This window comes from Macrobrachium nipponense, chromosome 22 (genome assembly GCF_015104395.2).
Source record: "Macrobrachium nipponense isolate FS-2020 chromosome 22, ASM1510439v2, whole genome shotgun sequence".
Taxonomy (NCBI): domain Eukaryota; kingdom Metazoa; phylum Arthropoda; class Malacostraca; order Decapoda; family Palaemonidae; genus Macrobrachium; species Macrobrachium nipponense.
Window position 1 is genome coordinate 66,529,981 of NC_087213.1, and position 18,430 is coordinate 66,548,410.

General features: G+C 45.6%; 1 protein-coding gene across 5 annotated transcripts in view; it reads left to right on the forward strand.

Annotated features, from left to right (window-relative positions):
- Positions 1-18,430, forward strand: part of LOC135198771 (sushi, von Willebrand factor type A, EGF and pentraxin domain-containing protein 1-like) — an 810,178-nt gene that overhangs the window by 26,312 nt on the left and 765,436 nt on the right. For all 5 annotated transcript variants that reach the window (XM_064226685.1, XM_064226687.1, XM_064226686.1 and 2 more), the window contains one exon: positions 16,764-16,890. In XM_064226685.1, the coding sequence (XP_064082755.1) occupies positions 16,764-16,890 (127 nt within the window). The remainder of the gene's footprint in view (positions 1-16,763; positions 16,891-18,430) is intronic.

Here is an 18,430-nt window from a genome sequence, read left to right on the forward strand (position 1 = left end):
ATTTTGAATGGGAAGGGCCTTTTGAAGATTTTGGAAGTGGGACCGAGGGGTGGATTGAGTTATGTTTTGGGGAAATTGCGAGTAGGTGGGGGACTGGATGAGGTTAGGGCACACCAGCTCCGTAAGTGGAGGGAAGTACCACAGTATGTTCGGGAGAATGCGATGAGTGAGTGGTTGAGGGTGAATAAGTATGAGCCGACTGTCGGTGAACAAATTGGTCTGGGAGATCGACAGTTGGTGTTGGTTGAGTATGGAAGAAAACAGAAGAGTGTGGAGAGAGGAAGTGGAAGGGAGAAGCGTGAACGGCATGGTAAAGGGGTTGGTGGTAGGGTGCAAACGGTTGATAAAGCGTGTGCTACGGATGACTTTGGGGAATGAATGATACTTGTAGTGTATGTGGGTTTGAGTTGACAGGGACAAGTAAAGACTTCAGTGAGAAGGAAACTGAATAGTGAGGAGGTGGTTGATAGGATGGATAAGTCTTTGCAGGAGTTTGACAGAAGTATGGATGAACTGAGTGGTTTGGTGGCCGAAATAGGGGAGATGTTGAACCAGAGTTGGAAGACATCGGTGAAGTAGTGAATGGGAATTTGGGAGGATGGTAGTGAGGGAGATAATGGGAGTTTGAAAGAAAGTGGTTTGGAAGAAGTGAATGGCGATGTAACTGAAAGAGTGTATGATGGTCCTCAAACAAGATCCAGGGGACCTGCATCTGAGCATCCTTGGGTGTTGCGAAAGGCAATTTAGTGTGGATGTTGTGAGTGTAAGGAGATGTTGTCAAATGTAATGGGGGAGGTAATATGGAGGAGTAATTTTAGTTTATATTTGACAACATCTCCAAAGGTTGTGTGAGAGAGAGAGATTGGTGGAAGAATGAATGGGAGTGGTTAGATGGCGGTCGGAAGCATGTCTGTTGTGGCACTCTGTAGGTAGTCAACGAAAGTCTGTTACGAGAGTTGTAAACAGTGAGGTGTCTGGTCAAGTCAGTGTTGGTTTTGGCAGCAGTTTTCCTTTGGTGTTTCGTTGTTTGTGTGTTATTTGATAGATTTTGGGGTTGTGAAGTTGTTGTGCATGTGTCTGTCTGGTTGTGGTGAGGTTAAGAAGGTTGGTGGTGCATTTTCGGTGTCTGTTAGTGGTGGTTGGGGCAGGGTTGGTTTTGGCGGGTTGTTGTACTGCTGTAAGTCGTGTGGTTGTCGTGTTTTTTCAGGCGGTTGGTGTTCATCTGCATTTAGTCATTGGGTTATTGAGTTTTTGTGGGGTTGTGGGTCCCGGGTGGTTGATTTGTGTTTGGTTGTCGGCGGTGGTTGTGTGTTGGCTAGCCTATAGCCTATATCCAGTGGACGACAGCACAGCCTAGTCCTAGGTATCAGAAGCCAGCGGTGAGTACCTGTTTGTGTTTTTGTTCTGTATGTAGGTATTGGGGCAATTGTCCTGCTGTGTTTTTTAGTGTTAAGTGGAAAGTGTGATTGAGGGTGGGTTTGATAGCCAGACAGGTTAAGTTTATGTGGGGAGGTTACTTGTTTTTGTGATCCCGCCACACTGAGGCTAGTTTGAGGACATCATTTAAGAATCATGAAACTGAAGTAGGCCTTTGAGAAGGTTTAAGTCTAGCACAGGCTTTGGGAATAGACGTAAAGTAAGATTCCGTTAAGTCTATTTGAAAACCCAACTGAAAGATTTTCTTCAAAGCCGATTTATTAGTAGTAATGGTGCTAGCTGCTAAGCCTTTTTCAAATAAGGATCTGAAAAAGGATATAGCTAAGTTAACTGTCATGGTTGTAGTGTTTGATTCTTTCAGGAAGGATGCTAACTTTTTAACAGCTGAGTCATATTGTCTAATAGTTGACTCTCTTTTATCCGATTCCAGAAAGAGGATGTTTTGTGGATCAATGTTAGCATCTTTTTTAGCCGCAAACTTCATGAAGTCCATAAAGTTAGGGTCTGGAGAATTCCTGTGGAAGCGAACACAGTCCTCATTTGTACTGATTGCGACAGCTTGGGATTGGGAATCCGTTGAGGTCGGAGACCCAATTCCAGAAGCAGAGGATACCAGTTGCTTTTTGGCCAATCTGGAGCGATCAGAGCTACCAGTCCCTTGAAAGTCCTCAGCTTGCTCAGAACTTTCAAAAGAAGATTCACTGGAGGAAAAATGTAGATTTTCTTCCATTGATTCCAGTCCAACGACAGGGCGTCCGTGGCATAAGCCAGAGGGTCCAGGTTGGAGGCCACATAGCAAGGGAGCTTGTGGTTCGCTTGTGAGGCGAAGAGATCTACTTGGAGACCTGGGACTCTCTGGCATATCCACTCGAATGACCTGTCGTCTAGGGACCATTCTGACTCCAGAGGGACTGACTGGGATAGTGCGTCCGCTATCACATTTCTTACCCCTGCCAAATGAGTGGCAGATAGATGCCATTTGTGCTTGTCTGCTAGAGCAAAGATGGCTATCATGACATGATTCACGTGTTTGGATTTGGACCCTCCTCTGTTGATGCAATGTACTACCACTGCACTGTCCAAAACTAGTCTTAGATGAGACTTCTTTGGGGGAAGGAGTCTCTTCAGGGTAAGAAATACTGCCATTGCTTCCAGAACGTTTATGTGGAGCTGGCGGAATTGAACGGACCAAGTCCCCTGAACTTGCTTGAATTGAGAATATCCCCCCCAACCGGACAGGGAGGCATCCGTGTGAATGGTTAACACCGGAAGGGGATATTGAAGGGGTACCAATTTGGCAAGATTCTTCACTTTTGTCCATGGACGGAGCTGATTGCGAAGGATCTGTGGAATTACTGACAACTTGTCCCGAGATTTGGCGTTAGCCATTGAAAACGAGACTCCGGAGTGAGTCTGGATTTTGTTTTGTTTATCTGGAACCCCAGATGTTCCAGAAATTGCACTACCTTCTTCGTGGCTTTGAGGCATTCCTCGACCGTTGGTGCCCAGATTAACCAATCGTCGAGGTACGCTACTACCATTATCCCTTGTGTTCTCAATTGTTGAACTACCACTTCTGCTATTTTCGTGAATACCCTGGGGGCTACGTTCAGACCGAAGGGCATCACTTTGAAGGAGAACGTCTGATTTCCTAGTTTGAAGCCTAGGAATGGACGGAAGTGTCTGGCTATAGGGATATGATAGTATGCGTCTGTAAGATCGATAGAGGTGGTGACGGCCCCACGAGGAAGTAAGGTCCGTACCTGCGAGATGGTCAGCATTTTGAACTTGTCGCAACGAATGAAAGAGTTTAGCTTTGACAAGTCTAAGATTACCCTTCTTTTTGTTGAGCCTTTCTTTGGCACGTTGAACAAGCGACCTTGAAATTTTAGATGCTTTACTCTCGCAATAGCTCCTTTCTGAAGGAGTTCTTCCGCATAATCTGTCAACTCCTTTGATGGTATCTGATAGAATGATCTGTTTGGAGGAGGATCTTTGATCCAACTCCAACCCAATCCTTTGGACACAATGCTCTGTGCCCATTTGCTGAACCCCCACCTGTGACGGAAGAGGAACAGCCTCTCTCCTACCTGGGGAGCCTCACTGTTGTTGAGCGGGTTGACCTCCGCGCCCTCCTCTGAAGTGCTTGCCTCTTGCAGCTCTTCCTGTGCCCCGTTGGCGAAAGTGACCTCTCGCTCTGCTCCCCCTAGAATACCTGTTGAAGGTTGGGAAGGCTTGGCTTTCATACATTGAGTTGAAAGCTGGCGAGACGGTGTATGAGGTCGAGGGCTGATTCTGAGGAGACAACAGGAGAATGGGCTGTGTCTGCTTAGAAGTCGAAGGCTGCCCCTGTTGTGTAACTGGGACGGCTTGGACGAAATGTTGTTGTTGCTGCTGTTTTTGGTAGTGTTGGAACCTCCTACCAGTTTTCTTCAATTTCTTACCAGCAGCAGGGGCGGTCTCTTGCTTCCTCTTGGAAGAGATGCCCCCATCTGGCTCTAAGGCTCTGGTTAAGCCTAGCAGCCTCGTGATGCACCTCATTCACAGAAGCTTCTGGGAAGAGGTCCGCACCCCACATGCTGGAAGCTAGAAGCCTATTAGGCTCGTGCCTAATAGTTGCCTCCTGTAAAACATGCTTTCGACAGTTCCTTCTGGCCGAAAAGAAGTCAAAGGCATCAGCTTGAACCGACTGGAGCTGGGATTTAGCCAGTATTTTAAAAAGTGGTTCCGTAGCATAGGAAAGAGCAGCCATCTCTGTAATGATAAGGGAGTTAAGAGATTTCCCAAATCTTGTGCGGGGGCGTCGAAATTCTGCCTGAAATAAGGTCTATCAGGCAGCCTCGGTAGCTTTCTCGCCAAACTGATCCATTGCACAGTCTGGCTTCAGCTTACCTACTGAGAAAGTGGCAGGTAGGTTCTCCCACAATTCTCCGAAGGACGGAAAGAGCGGAGATGTTGATTCCGCCTCTCTCAATTGTGGCATGGGCTCGTCTTTAAGAACTGCTTGGAGAGTCGCTTCTACTATCTTAGTAGCGAATGGAAGAGAAGCCTCCTCCTCCGTAGCAAAGATAGTGAAGGGGCTCTTGAATGCCTGGAGTTTGGTATTGGTACAATCCCAATCCTCCAGGCAGTGAACCCATTCCCTCTGTGCGTGATCCCTACTATACAGCACAGTCTCTCTAGAGATCTTATCCTCCCTATTGAGAGCAGTCACCGTAAGCCTAGCATACCCTATGAAAGGCTGAGTCAGTCCGGGGGGGTAGAACTCGAAGTCCTCAATCCTTCTTGTTCCACACTCCGGAATGGAAATCATGCCATCCTTGAAGGGGGCATAAGCTGCCACCCTCCAAGGGTTATCCATAGAGAAGGCTGGTAGGGATTCATAAGGAGGTAGCTGGAGGAGACCAGTACCTGCCGCAGGGGAGTTCGCTTGAGGGGCCTGAGTGAGGCCAGCGAAGCGGTCATCATGCTCCCTAACTCGGTTAGAGAGGTCCTGTATTGATTGACCAGATTGGTTGATGGTATTAGAAAGTTGAGCAAACATTTGCTCAAACCTTGTACCGAGAGAGCCAACCATCTCTCCCACTTGTTGCAACACTCCTGCTGAGAAAGTGGTGGGATCAAAAGAGCTAGGTCCCGCCACCCCAACAGGAGTTACCGGAGTAGATCCGGTAGATGCCGGAGAAGGCACTGGCTCGGCAGGAGCGCGGGCCTTCTCCTTAGAAGCCTTGCTTCTTGAGCTCTTCGAATGAGAAGAGCTAGGCTTCACCTTCACCGCATCGGCGTAGGATGTCGTAGACTTCCTAGCCGAAGAAGACGACGACTTCTTAGAAGTCGTCTTATGGAGGGTCTTCTGTTCTATCTGTCCCTTCACCTTCGGGGGTAAAGAGAGAGCGGGTGAACGAGAAGGGATCTCAGATCCCGTGAGGCCTTGAAAAGAGGAAGAAGATCCAGGAGCGCTCAAGGGTAGACCTTGAGCGCCCGAAACACCTACCTCAACCAACAAATCCTCCGCACCTACCGCCATAGGCTCAAGATTAAGATCCAGGTTAGCTACGTCTGGAACAGGCTCCTGCGTCGAAACGGACCCAAACGCCTGCTGCACCTCCTGCTGGATGGAAGCTATGAGTGGGGCTGCTGAGATGGGGTCCATGTACCCCGTCGCCTTGCCTCCGGGGAAGATCTGGATGGCCAGCTTCTTATCTAAAATGTAAGGCTGGCCCTTGGCGGCGTTCTTCCCGAAGCCGCCTACCCAAGCTTTTAGGGTGGCTAGGGCGACTTCTTTCACGGCGGCAGCCTGCAAGAGAAGGCGATATGAAGCTTCTAGCGGCGGAGATACGGTTTAAAGGAGCTTAAAACTAAGGGTAAATCATTGATAACAGGAAAAATTTCCAGGAGTTAACTTACCCCACCCAAAAGCTGACTCACGAGGTCATAGCAGATGGTGCATGCCTCAGGGTGCCAAACAATCATCCCGTTGTGGGTAGTGGCACACGGGGCGTGGGTCCTACATTCTTCATGGGCGCAGAGGTCATACAGAACAGCGTTACAACCTGGATCTTGGCAGTTGGTAGCCTGTAAGTGGAGAGATACATGAGTATCAGAGTGCACACTTACAGCCTAACATAGACTCCGCTGCATGCCGGAGCATGTAAGTTAGATTAAAACTAGTGCTCCGCCGCAATACGTGTGGTTAGATAGGCGGTTGGTGGGGGTCTGCAGCTTACGCCGGAGACAGGAAAAAAGTTCCAACCAGGAGTGGTGAGGGGCCATGAAACCACGACGGAGATAGTACGTAAAACTAATAAAACCAATAATCATCGTATCAGTAAGGGTATATCCTTATAGAATGAGATATGGACCCTCTTTCCTTCCCGTTCTACTAGAGGAGTGCCCGGGTAAGGAGCGAGCTCTCCTCCGGTAGTGAAAATCAGGATATAGTAGGCAAGCAATATAGACCACTAGTAATTTCCCACCCCGCCCGCTGGCGGAGCCAGATGGACCTTTAACCGAAGGGGCTCCCGGCTTCAGCGGGAGCTCCGTCCGTTAAGGTAGGGGAAGGGTTGGGAATGGGGAAAACAGGGGGGGGAATCCCGGCGTGAACACGGTGGGCGAGAGAGAGAGGGGGGTGGCCTACCCCCCCGTCCCTACTACTACCCGTCAGGTAACTTGGTACCCCGAGACAAGTGGTCACCCTAGCCCCCAGCTGGTACGGAACTCCTCTGGCCCCCTCGGAGGGAGAGGGAGGTAGGCTACGGTGGTTGTCATGACAACCAAGGAGATCCACCAGACCCCTCCCTACCACATGGTAGGGAGGGAAGGGGGAGGGTAAGGTGCCTAATGGGACACGTGATCGTAGGTGGCCTAGGACGCGAAAGCAACACAACCACAGAGGGGCCACGCGAACCAGACTGTACCAACACATGGCACAAGGCACCTAGGCTAGCCTAACACCCTAAATAACACTGATAATAAATAAATACATCGTAAAAAGATAGAAGAGACACTTTAGTAAAAGAGAAAGAAGCCCAGGAGGAGGCGAACTGATCCGAAGAACAGTCGACTACTCGGAGCCAGCAGTAGCCGATGAAGAGCAAGAGCTGGGATGCTGGGCCAGAAAAACACAGTATAGCCCTAAATACCAAACTTAGAGATAAAAGGTAAAAGGGATGGGCTGTGTCCTAACTCTAAATACGATGTAATAAAACGATGAACGTAAAATAGAGCCCATAAGCATAAGATGTCCCAGTATGGAAGACCGGGAAATCTTAACAACACGAGGCGGCTCAAGGCCGCCACGAGTCAACCGGGAGACCGTATATGACGTAAAAAACGGAAAATACTGGTCCCTGGAAGACTGGAATACCAAAAATTATTACTTATGAGGCACTTAACTTAGCCGAAGCGATTGCAGCACGTTCCATCGTTGAAAAGGAAAAATCCAAAGCGAAAACAACACGAGTGAAAAAAGATGCAACTAGCGTTGTCGAGCTAATAATTAAGGATGACCGCTAGAGGCGCTGCTCTCCGCTTGGCGTCAGTAGTAGTAATAGTAGCGGTCGCATCACCCTTTAGTATCAGCTCTCTCAGGTGGGGGATTTTATGTTGGAAGGTCTAAATGGTAAATGACTCGTGGTAGTGATCCCACTCGCCCCTATTTCCATACCGACACTTCTTTTATAGAGTGAGCGAATCAGTTTAACTGACATTTTCTTGATTTTATTTTTTCTCTGGTAATTTTAGGATAATTTTACCTAGAAATAATGAACTTAAGGATATTTCATAGGCCGACACGAGCTGAGCCCAGAAATACACTTTATTTACTGGTATATTAGCAGTACGTATTAAGTTAGGTATTGAATGGTCCAAATTGTAGGTATTGAATGGGCCAAGTTGTATTTCATTGTTTATAGGTCAATTTAGCTTTATTATGAAATTTACTGGGGTGTTTTTGGAGGGCTTGGAACGGAGTAGCCATTTTACATGTAAAATGCGGTCCAAGATATGAAAAGCTCATGATACGAAGGCCGCCTCGGAACGGATTAATTTCGTATCTCGAGGTACCACTGTATTAGATCCAAATGTGTATAATTTTGGTTATATATACTTTATACAAGAGTTAGTTATTTAAGACAGTGTTCTTAAAAGATGAGGTAGTGTGGTTTGTAAACCGTTAATAAATTTTTCTCTGCTACTTTGTAAGCCAACTTTGATTCACAATAACTTGGCAAAGCACTGGTAATTAGATTAAGAGCCATTATCTTTTCATTTGTTGACCTCTGGTATGCCTGTCCATTTGAGTCATCAGTGTAATTTTTGCCAGTCAGGAAGGTTGAATAAGGTATAGCTTTTGTTGGAATAATAGTCAAGTTGTTGATGGAATGAAAGCTAGCAGTAGTTTGTCACTTTTAAAGCAGTCCAGTATGATCGAGTTCTGTGGGTTTCCCATTTTCCCAATTTTGGTTCTGGGGACGTACCAGTTAACTCCCGTAGAGGTGTAGTACTGGCAGTGCACCCCCAGGGTGCACTGTAGGTATTACTTAAGGTTTTTTGCAGCGTCCCTTTGGCCCCTAGCTGCAACCTCTTTCATTCCTTTTACTGTACTTCCAATCATAGTATTCTCTTGTCCATCTTGCTATCCATCCTCTCCTAACAGGTGTTCCATAGTGCAACTGTGAGGTCCCAGTGCTAGGGCTTTGGCCTAGATTTTATATTCCATTCCATTCCATACTAGTTGATCAAGATGCCTACTGTTATAGCACATTAGTCAAGAGATACCAAACAGTGGTCTTATACATGCAACTTACCCGGCAGATATATATAGTTAGCTATAGACTCCGTCGTCCCGACAGAATTCAAAACTCGCGGCACACGCTACAGGTAGGTCAGGTGATCTACCATTCCCGACGCTGGGTGGCGGTATCCGGAACCATTCCTGTTTTCTAAGCCAGATTTTCTCTGTGGCTGAGGACGGCAACAACTGTTGTTTGGTCTCTCCTGATTGGAATTCTGCTCGTTTGCCGAGAATTGGTTGGACTGATTTGGTGAAGTACTTTTTTTTTTTTCTCTCTCTCTCTCTCTGGCTTGGTATACGCTTATCGTGGACTGTGTCAGGACTTGGATTTGGTTTTTTCTATTACTATGGCTGAAGTTAAGGTAACACCTAAGTTTAGGGTGTGTGCAAGGGACGAATGGAGAACTAGGTTGTTAAAAGCAGAGGTAGATCCCCATACATTTTGTATTAAATGTAGAGGTTCTGAGTGTGCATTTGACAGAACTTGTGCTGAATGTGAGGGACTTACAGAACAAGGATGGAAGGAATTAGCTTCTTACATTAAGAAAAGAGAGAAGGATAGAGCTAGAAAAGCTTCAGCAAGAAGCTCGAGTAGATCCTGTTCATTTGAACCTGAATTAGAAACTAACAAACTAGATAATGTTTCTCCCATAACCTCAGTCCCTTCTCCCTGTGTTGAATCTAAGGATTCGCTTTCAGAAATGGAAATAATGAGATCCTCGATCAGGGAGCTTCAGGAACTGCTTGAAGCTATGGAAACGAAAGGTAAGAGTGTCAGTGAGTACAGTGACCCCAGTGCAGTGGAGGGGGCGCTTGATCGGCTCCGCATTGCTCCTAGGCCTAGACCTCTTTCAAACTCCCAGGACCAGGGGAGGAGGAATGTCAAAAGCCGCAGGGAGGATGTGGAGCATCCCCAACGATCAGGCGTCCCTTCGGCAGATCCTGAAGTAACGACCCAGGCTGCCTTGGATAGCTGTAGAAAAGGCATCCTGGAAGAGTGCTTTTCTGCGTCGGACTCCTCCTCGTCTAGGCGTGGATGGAGCTCTGCTTTGAAGTCTTGTCCGTTGAAGAGATCGTGGGTTGCACCGAAAGGAGACGCTCTTGATTCGAGCCCTGAGCGCTTTCCTGAGAATTTTCCTTCTAGTAGTAAGAAGGCTAGAAGACCGTCTCCAGCGCCTCAAGACCCGACTGAGCTCTTCCTGCCTAACCTACAGGAACAGCTATCCTCCCTGGTAGGTGCTCTACATACGGATTCGTCTAGAAGGAAAGACTCCTCCTTTCCAGTGAAGAGATCAAAGTTTTCTTCTCCTTGTAGAGGGGAAGTTTCTCAGTCTAGCAGGCGCTCGTCACCTGAGAGACTCTCTTGATATCCCTTTAGGCGATCCTCACCTCTGTATAGAAGGAAAGATCCCAGCGGTAGCTGGGATCTTTCCTTCTATACAGACGCTCAGCTACGTTTTTACGGAGAGGTCAGGAGTCTGACTCCTCTACTGAGGACCAGGTCAGGCGTCAAGAGCCTAAGAAACAGGATGTTTTCAGACGCCAGGAGTTGACAGAGCCTAGTAGGTGCCAAGAATCTAGTAGGCGTATAGAGCAAACCAGACGCCAGGGGTCTAGTGAGAGGCGTCAAGAGCTTATCAGGAGTCAAGCAGGCGTCAGGAGTCAAGCAGGCGTCAGGAGTCAAGCAGGCCTCAGGAGTCAAGCAGACGCCAGTAGTCAAGGAGGCGTCAGGAGTCAAGAGGAATCCAGGAGTCAAGCAGGCGCCAGGAACCTTGTAGGAGCTTAGGTCTGAGTAAGACCCCTTCTCACTTTATGAGCTCTTCTGAGAGTAGGAGCCCTTCACCTGGTAGGAAACAGGTTACTGAGAGATCTCCTGCCTTTACGAGCTCCCTTGCTCCTTGCAGTAGCAAAAATAGGTCGCACGGAAGACGATCTTCTTCTTTTGAGAGAAGTCCCTCTACTTCTAAGAACCGCTCTCCTTCGAAGGGATCTCCTGCAGCCGGAGATTTAGAAGAAGTCTCGGATGAGGAATTCCCGGTTGATTTAGTAGTCTCTTGACTATAAGAGATTGTCTTTGCTGTTGTTGAAGGAGTTCGGGGATAAGCTTCAACCAGCGGATCCGCCCTCTCCAGGGTCTTTGTTGTCAAGCACGAAGTCTCCTAAAACCTCCTCATTCGTGAAAATGCGTCCCACCCTAAGCATGAAAAAAGCATTCAAAGGCTTTGAAGAGTGGCTTAAAACTAAAAGAGAAGCGGGCAAGACTGTTTTTTCATGCCCTCCTTCAAAGCTGACGGGTAAACCTGGAAGATGATATGATACCCAGGAGCCTATGGGCTTAGGACTGCCTTCATCCGCAGATGCAGATTACGCTTCTTTAGTCGATTCTTCAAGGAGGCGCACTCTACTCTCGGCTAAAGCGACGTGGGGGATGTGTGAACTAGATCATCTCCTAAAGGGCCTCTTCAGGACACTAGAAGTGTTTAATTTTATGGACTGGTCTCTGGGAGCCCTTGCGAAGAGAGCCCAAGATCCCGAATTTGTCAGTATGGAGGAGCTCTCGAGTGTTTTATCTTGTTTAGACAGAGCGGTGATGGACGGTTCGGTGGAAGTGGCTGCCCTTTTTGGATTGGGAGTCTTAAAAAAGAGATCAGTGTAGTACAGTTCTTTCCTGGCCAAGTCAGTCTCTCCTTTGCAGAGGTCGGCCTTGCTATATTCTCCACTATCTAGCCACCTCTTCCCACAGGACACGGTGAGGGATATAGCGAAATCCTTAGCTGGTAAGGCTACACAGGATCTACTGACACAATCAGCAAAGAGGTTCAAGCCCGTTGTTCCCTTTCAAAAGAAGGAGAAAGCACCTCTTCAGCAGTCCTTTCGAGGAGCCTCTTCCTCCTCAAGAACCCCTTTTAGAGGTAGGAGACCGGACACCAGAGGAAGACCTTCCAGGAGACCTGCCGGGAAGGCAAAATGAAGAAGAAGTCCTCCAGTTAGCTGTAGGCGCCAGACTTTTGAACTTTGCCAGAGTCTGGGCGCAGAGAGGGGCGGACAGCTGGACCCTCCCTATCCTCGAGAGAGGATACCTCATCCCCTTCAGGGAATATCCTCCCTTAACAAGAACTCCAAGGGAGTTGACGGCAAGATACAAAGATCCTGTCAAGAGTCAAGCTCTCCTGCAAGAGTGCAATAGAACCGGTTCAAGATCTCCATTCACCAGGTTTCTACAACCGTCTGTTCCTGGACAAGCTAACCTGAATCTTTCCCTAAGGCACACGATGTCAGGGCAGTGGCCACCTCAATCAATTATTTTCAACATATGAACTTTGATGATTTGAAAAAATATACTGGATGGAAATCGCTGACAGTGTTTAAGCGTCACTACTTGAAGTCTTTGGAATCTCTGAAATTTTCAGCAGTTGCAGCGGGTAACATAGTTTCCCCTGACTCTGCCTAGTAGTACAATTGAAGATCCAGATCTCCTTTCTACCTACCTTACCTAACAGTTTGTCTAACCTACCATATTGCTCTACACTTGGTCTTGAGTCTTAGCTGCTCTCATGATTGTTTAGTAGGGTGTCCCTTATTTTTATGCTAGGGTCACCCACAAATGGTTGTATATATTATCATTAGGAGTGTGGTCCCCATTATCAATGGTTTATTAACTTTTGGATTTGTATCTATAAAACTTATTGAGTGTGTTATTTATGTTAAAATTTTCCACACACGTGTTAAATTTCATATTCATACCTGTAACTTATGTAAATACTTTTGTAAATATTTTTAGTTGTAAGTTACATTTAGTTATTATTCTTTACTCAGAATTATCTGAAGATTTTGTATGAATATTTCAATTTTGTTCCAATTATAGTATTTAGTTAAGTTTTTAGTTTTATTGAGACCCTCTATTCTTTTCAATCTTGTGCTAATTCTCTGGTATTATTTCGCGCAGCGACACGAACTGAGCCCAGAAAAAGGATTTTGACGTAGGAAAAATCTATTTCTGGGCGATTGGTTCGTGTCGCCCAGCGAAATCCCACCTCTTCCCAACCCTTCGCCCAAGATTGATTGCTAACTTCAGGATGGCCACCAGAGGCGCGGCAGTCGGCTTGGCGTGGGTTGCAGTAGTAGTAGTTGCCGCCCCGTTCTGTGGGTCGGCTCTCTCCTTGAGGGAGTTTGTTGTGGGAAATTTCTAAATGGCAAGAAGTTCGTGGTAGTGGTCTCACTCGCCCTAGTGACCATACCGACACCCTTCTTTTATTTTGGGTGAGTGAGTCAGTTATACTGACCTCCTCTTTATTTTGTTGATTCTCTGGTATTTGTTAGATCATTTACCTAAGAAATAATGAACTAAAGGATTATTTCAGATCAAGCAAGATCTTCGGTGGTGGCTAGACCCAAAGAAACTCGGTCAAGGAGTATCCTTGCACATAAAGAGCCCTCTCCGAGTGTTGTTTGCAGACACGTCGGATTCAGGATGGGGAGCAACGTTGGGTTCGGAAGAAGTGTCAGGCATCTGGGAAGGAGCGCAGGTGTCCTGGCACATTAACAAAAAGGAGTTGAAAGCCATTCACTTAGCTCTCTTACACTTTCAAAAGCAGATCTCAGGATCGATCATTCAGGTCAATTCCGACAACACGACAGCCCTAGCGTATATCAGGAAACAAGGGGGAACCCATTCATTCTCCCTTTACGAGACAGCGAGGGAGTTGCTGCTTTGGGCTCAGGAGAAGGAGATCTCTCTGCTAACGAGATTTATACAGGGAGAGAGAAATGTTCGAGCGGATCTGCTAAGCAGAAAAAACCAAGTCCTCCCCACCGAATGGACCCTCAACCCTCAAGTGTGCGAGCAGTTATGGGGGTTATGGGGAAGGCCGAACATAGACTTGTTCGCAACCAACTGGAACAAAAGGTTGGAGAATTATTGCTCCCAGATCGCAGATCCAAGAGCGATAGCAATAGACGGCCTCCTCATGGATTGGAAGGGACTAGACGGGTACACTTTTCCCCCCTTCAAACTAGTAGGGGAGGTAATAAGGAGGTTCGCCTCCTCGGAAGGAGCAAAACTGACGTTGATCGCTCCCTTTTGGCCAGCCCTAGACTGGGTTACAGAGTTGCTGGAGTGGATGGTGGATCTTCCCAGATCGCTCCCACTAAGGAGCGATCTTCTCAAACAGCCCCACTTCGACAGGTATCACAAAAACCTCCCCGCTCTAAGTCTGACTGCCTTCAGACTATTGAAGGACTTGTTAGAGCGATGGGGTTTTCTCGAGAAGCTTCAAAAGCAATCGCAAGAGCCAGGAGACCTTCCACGTTACGAGTGTACCAGTCGAAGTAGGAGGTGTTTAGAAGATGGTGCAAGTCGCACGAGGTATCTTCTTCCAGTACCTCTATAACTGACATTGCAAATTTTCTTCTTTACCCTAGAAGAAAGTGTGGCCTAGCTGTCTCTACGATAAAGGGGTATAGAAGTATGCTGGCCTCGGTTTTCAGGCATAGGGGCCTGGATGTGTCAGACAATAAGGACCTACATGATCTTATTAGGTCTTTCGAGACCTCAAAAAGTCAGAACACAAAGAATCCCAGTTGGAATTTGGATATAGTCCTTCATTATCTTATGTCTGAAAAATTCGTACCTGCTAATAAGTCTTCCTTTAGGGATTTGACAAGGAAGTCTCTGTTCCTGTTCGCCCTAGCTACGGCAAAAAGGGTAAGTGAACTTCAAGCGTTAGAAGGCAGAGTGGGTTTTAAGAAGGAGGCTGCAATTTGCTCTTTAAGCCTCTCTTCTTAGCCAAGAACGAGAACCCATCAAAACCATGGCCTAGAAGCTTCGAAGTGAAAGGGCTTTCTTCTCTTACGGGGGAAGAACAGGAGAAGACCTTATGTCCTGTAAGAGCACTTAAATTTTATTTACAAAGAAAGTCTCTTTTAGGAGGTACGCAAGAAAGTCTTTGGTGTTCGGTTAAGGATCCGACAAGACCTATTTCAAAAAACGCCCTTACGTTTTTCATTAAAGACATTATTAAGGAAGCGCATCTTAAATGTGGAGAAGAACAGTTTAGGCTCCTCAGAGTGAAAGCACACGAAGTGAGGGCCATAGCAACCTCAATGGCGTTTCATAAAACGTGGTCCCTTCTAGCCCTAATAGAGTCCACGTATTGGAAGTGTAACTCGGTGTTCGCTTCTCACTATCTAAGAGATGTGAGAGTTACTTATGAGAAGTGCTTTTCACTGGGAGCATACGTTTCCGCGGATTTAGTGCTGGGAGGTGGAGCTGAGGTTAATCCTAATTAGGTTAGTTAATGTAATTTTAGCATTATGGTGTTTGGTTTTTATGGTTGATTGGAAGAGGGTTTAGGAATAACCCCTTTCAATTCCTAGATTTAACATGGTTAGGAGGGTCAGGTGGTCGGGATTAACTTGTGGTCTCCTCGTTGTGCATTATGTAAAACCTGAAGCTCTGTCATGTAAGAGGGCTAGCCCCCATTGATAAGATACAGATCAGGCTCTGCCATGTAAGCGGGTCAGCCCCCATTGGCACGATCCATGCAGGCTCTGTCGCGTAAGCGGGCTAGCCCCCATTGACATGATCCAGAAGGGCTATTCGGTTATAGGTCTTTACCTCGCTGAAGCTCTTGAGGCATGCAGACTCAATGACAGTAATCATGAAGTCTTCTGCCCAGACAGGTAAGAACCAAGGATTGATATCCTACAACAATTGTTGTTTCCCATTATTATTTTTAACTTTTTGTGTGTATTTAGCTGTCTTTTACCCTCCACCAAGGGTGCCAATCAGCTAAGTATATATCTGCCGGGTAAGTTGCATGTATAAAAATGATATTGTTAAGATACAATGAAGTTTTATACATACTTACCTGGCAGATATATACTTAGCTATAGACTCCGTCGTCCCGACAGAATTCAAAACTCGCGGCACACGCTACAGGTAGGTCAGGTGATCTACCATTCCCGCCGCTGGGTGGCGGTATCCAGAACCATTCCCGTTTTCTATGCTAGATTTTCTCTTCCACCTGTCTCCTGAGGGGAGGCTGGGTGGGCCCTTAATCGTATATATCTGCCAGGTAAGTATGTATAAAACTTCATTGTATCTTAACAATATCATTTTCAGTTATGGCAGAAACTTCAGTATAAGAATAGAAAACTGTGTTGGCTAGCTTATTGGCTGGAGACCATCAGTAGAATGGGAAAATTCCAAAGGAGATCTACCATGTTGTTCAGGAACATAGTTAGCTCTCAAGTCAGTAGAGATTACCAAAGATTCCCTTAGATCAAGGGAGTTTTGCCACACATTATTATGAAACAGGCAGTAAAATCATTTTAGAGTTGTTGATTTCAAGCACATATATGTCTAGATATTTGTTGAAAACTGGGACATTAAATACGTCATCTTTTCCAATAATCCAGCAATAAATAGGAAGCTCTGCCCTTCAGTAAACAGCCATACCTTGCTCAGTTGCAATGCTGCAGTGATAGATAAAAGTAGGCTTATTGAGATAGAGGGAAGTCAGATGATTTATCTATATAGATTCAAATTAATTGTTTAAAGCTTCACACAGATTATTGTTGGAATGAATGAAGCTACAGGAGGTATCAGCTCATACATTTTGGTTTATTGTGAGAGAAACCATAATTAGTAAAGATAAGCAATATAATTGTGGTAAATCAGTCTATGAGTTTTAAAATGGTATGTAATTTATCTTTTTTCCTAACTGCCAATTACTACATAGGCCTGATTGCAATGAAAATTATGGAGATATGGCTTGCTCAGGATGTTAGGAGACACAAAAAGAAAATAAAAAAGGAGAACTTTGTATCCTATTGGTAACCTATTTGAATCGTTTTCAGTATTTTATAGTTCTAACGTGTCAGTGATGTATACAGGACAAAGCATTGTGTGTCTACTTTTTCAGGTTTAAGAACCTTTATTTTTGTTGGATAAACATTCTCAAACAGTACTGATTTATTTTAATTTCCAGAAGTATTTACCTCAAATGATTTATTTTATGTTTAATTGCAGGCTACTTGTTCATTGTCTCCACAAATAGGCAATAGTGGTTGGACGATGGTCATGAATTATGAGTTAGGAACTTTTACAGAGCAAGAATTTTTAAGTGGTTCTGGATTATCAACAAAATATTTCTTAGGTAAGGTTACATGTAATTTAAAAACATTTTTATGTAAGTTCGGTATTAAGTACTGTTTGTTCATACGTGAGCAAACCTTCGGTCTTAACAATAGGGTTAAGTTCTAGCACCTAGCTGGATCTAGTTAAATCGCAAGGAATCTTGTGAGATCTGGCAACGTGTGCGTATATTGGGTGAAGAGTGGTCAAGGACCATGCACCCATGCCACAGCGTCAGTCTTTTTTTAACCTCGTGGACGAGAGTTGTGGTTGGTCTCTGTCAGCCTTTACCCGGTTCATTCCTTGTTTTCACTTGTGTTTCTGTGTGTGTGTGCTTTTATAATGGCTTCTTCTGCTCCTTCTCGGCCTCGTCAACGTGTGTGCCCCATAACTCCAAGTTTTCCATGTTCTTGTTTTTTGGCTTTATCAGCGACAGATCCTCGCATCACTTGTAGTAGGTGCTGTTCTAGCGTTTGTACAATAACAAATCCCTGCACAGAATGCTGTGCGTGGCCTAGAGACCAGTGGAAACTATTTTATGGTAAGAGGGAGCATTGTAGAGTCTACTCTTCCTTTGTGGGAAGGTTTTTCTTCTTCTCTTCCTGTTGCTTGGTCTCCTGCCGCTGTCACACCCCATGCTAGTGTTGTTCCTTGGTCCCCTTCCTTTCCTTCCATCAATTCATCGTTGGAAGTATGGGGAGGCCTTCAGGCTGATTTATGACCAGTTCAGTGAAGTAAATAAATGAAAAATATTCTATCAATATTACTGCTGAAGTACTGGACAGTATTTTATTTAAACAAATACATATAGACTTTTGGTACAATACCAGTAATGAATTTAAGGGTGGGTAAGATTAATGAGTGCCAAAGACCCCCCATGAATATGCAGAATGTCTTTAACCTCTGGATTTTGTATGTTATCACCTTTGAAACCAGTCATAAATTCTACAGTGGTGAGTGTTACGGACCCTGAGATCTCAGAGACAATGTTACGGTGTCGAAATATCCTGAAAAGGGTTGACACAATGTTACGGCCTCTGAGGGAGGTCCGCTTCAGGTTCAATATGAAATAAAAAAAAAAATGATCAACACAAACAGTTGAAACTGGGGATATGAATATAGAAAGAAACACTAACACAACAAAGGTTTATTTACAAGCTTACTAACAATGGTAAATGCAGAATGGTATCTCCTATTTACATAAAACGACAGATAGAATCTTACACTGCGTGAACTGGGGGAAACAGTGAGGTAATAAGAATACTTGCTAAACAGTTTGGCACTTCGAAGAGGTGGCTTCAGGAAAGTAGATCGGCGATTGAGGACGTCCTCTTGACTCCGAATTGCAGGAACTATTCTATTTGTAAGACAGGAACTCTCCCCTTTTCTTCTCCGAAGTCTGCTCAACGTAGAGACAACTCGGCCGTCCACACCGGAAGACGACTAGACCAATATCCAACCAACTCTCGAACAACTTCTTTTGATTGATACTTCGTCGGTTCCTTTTTCTCGTATCTCACGGAAGATCTCTGCTGCTGCTGATCCCTCACTGATAATCTGAT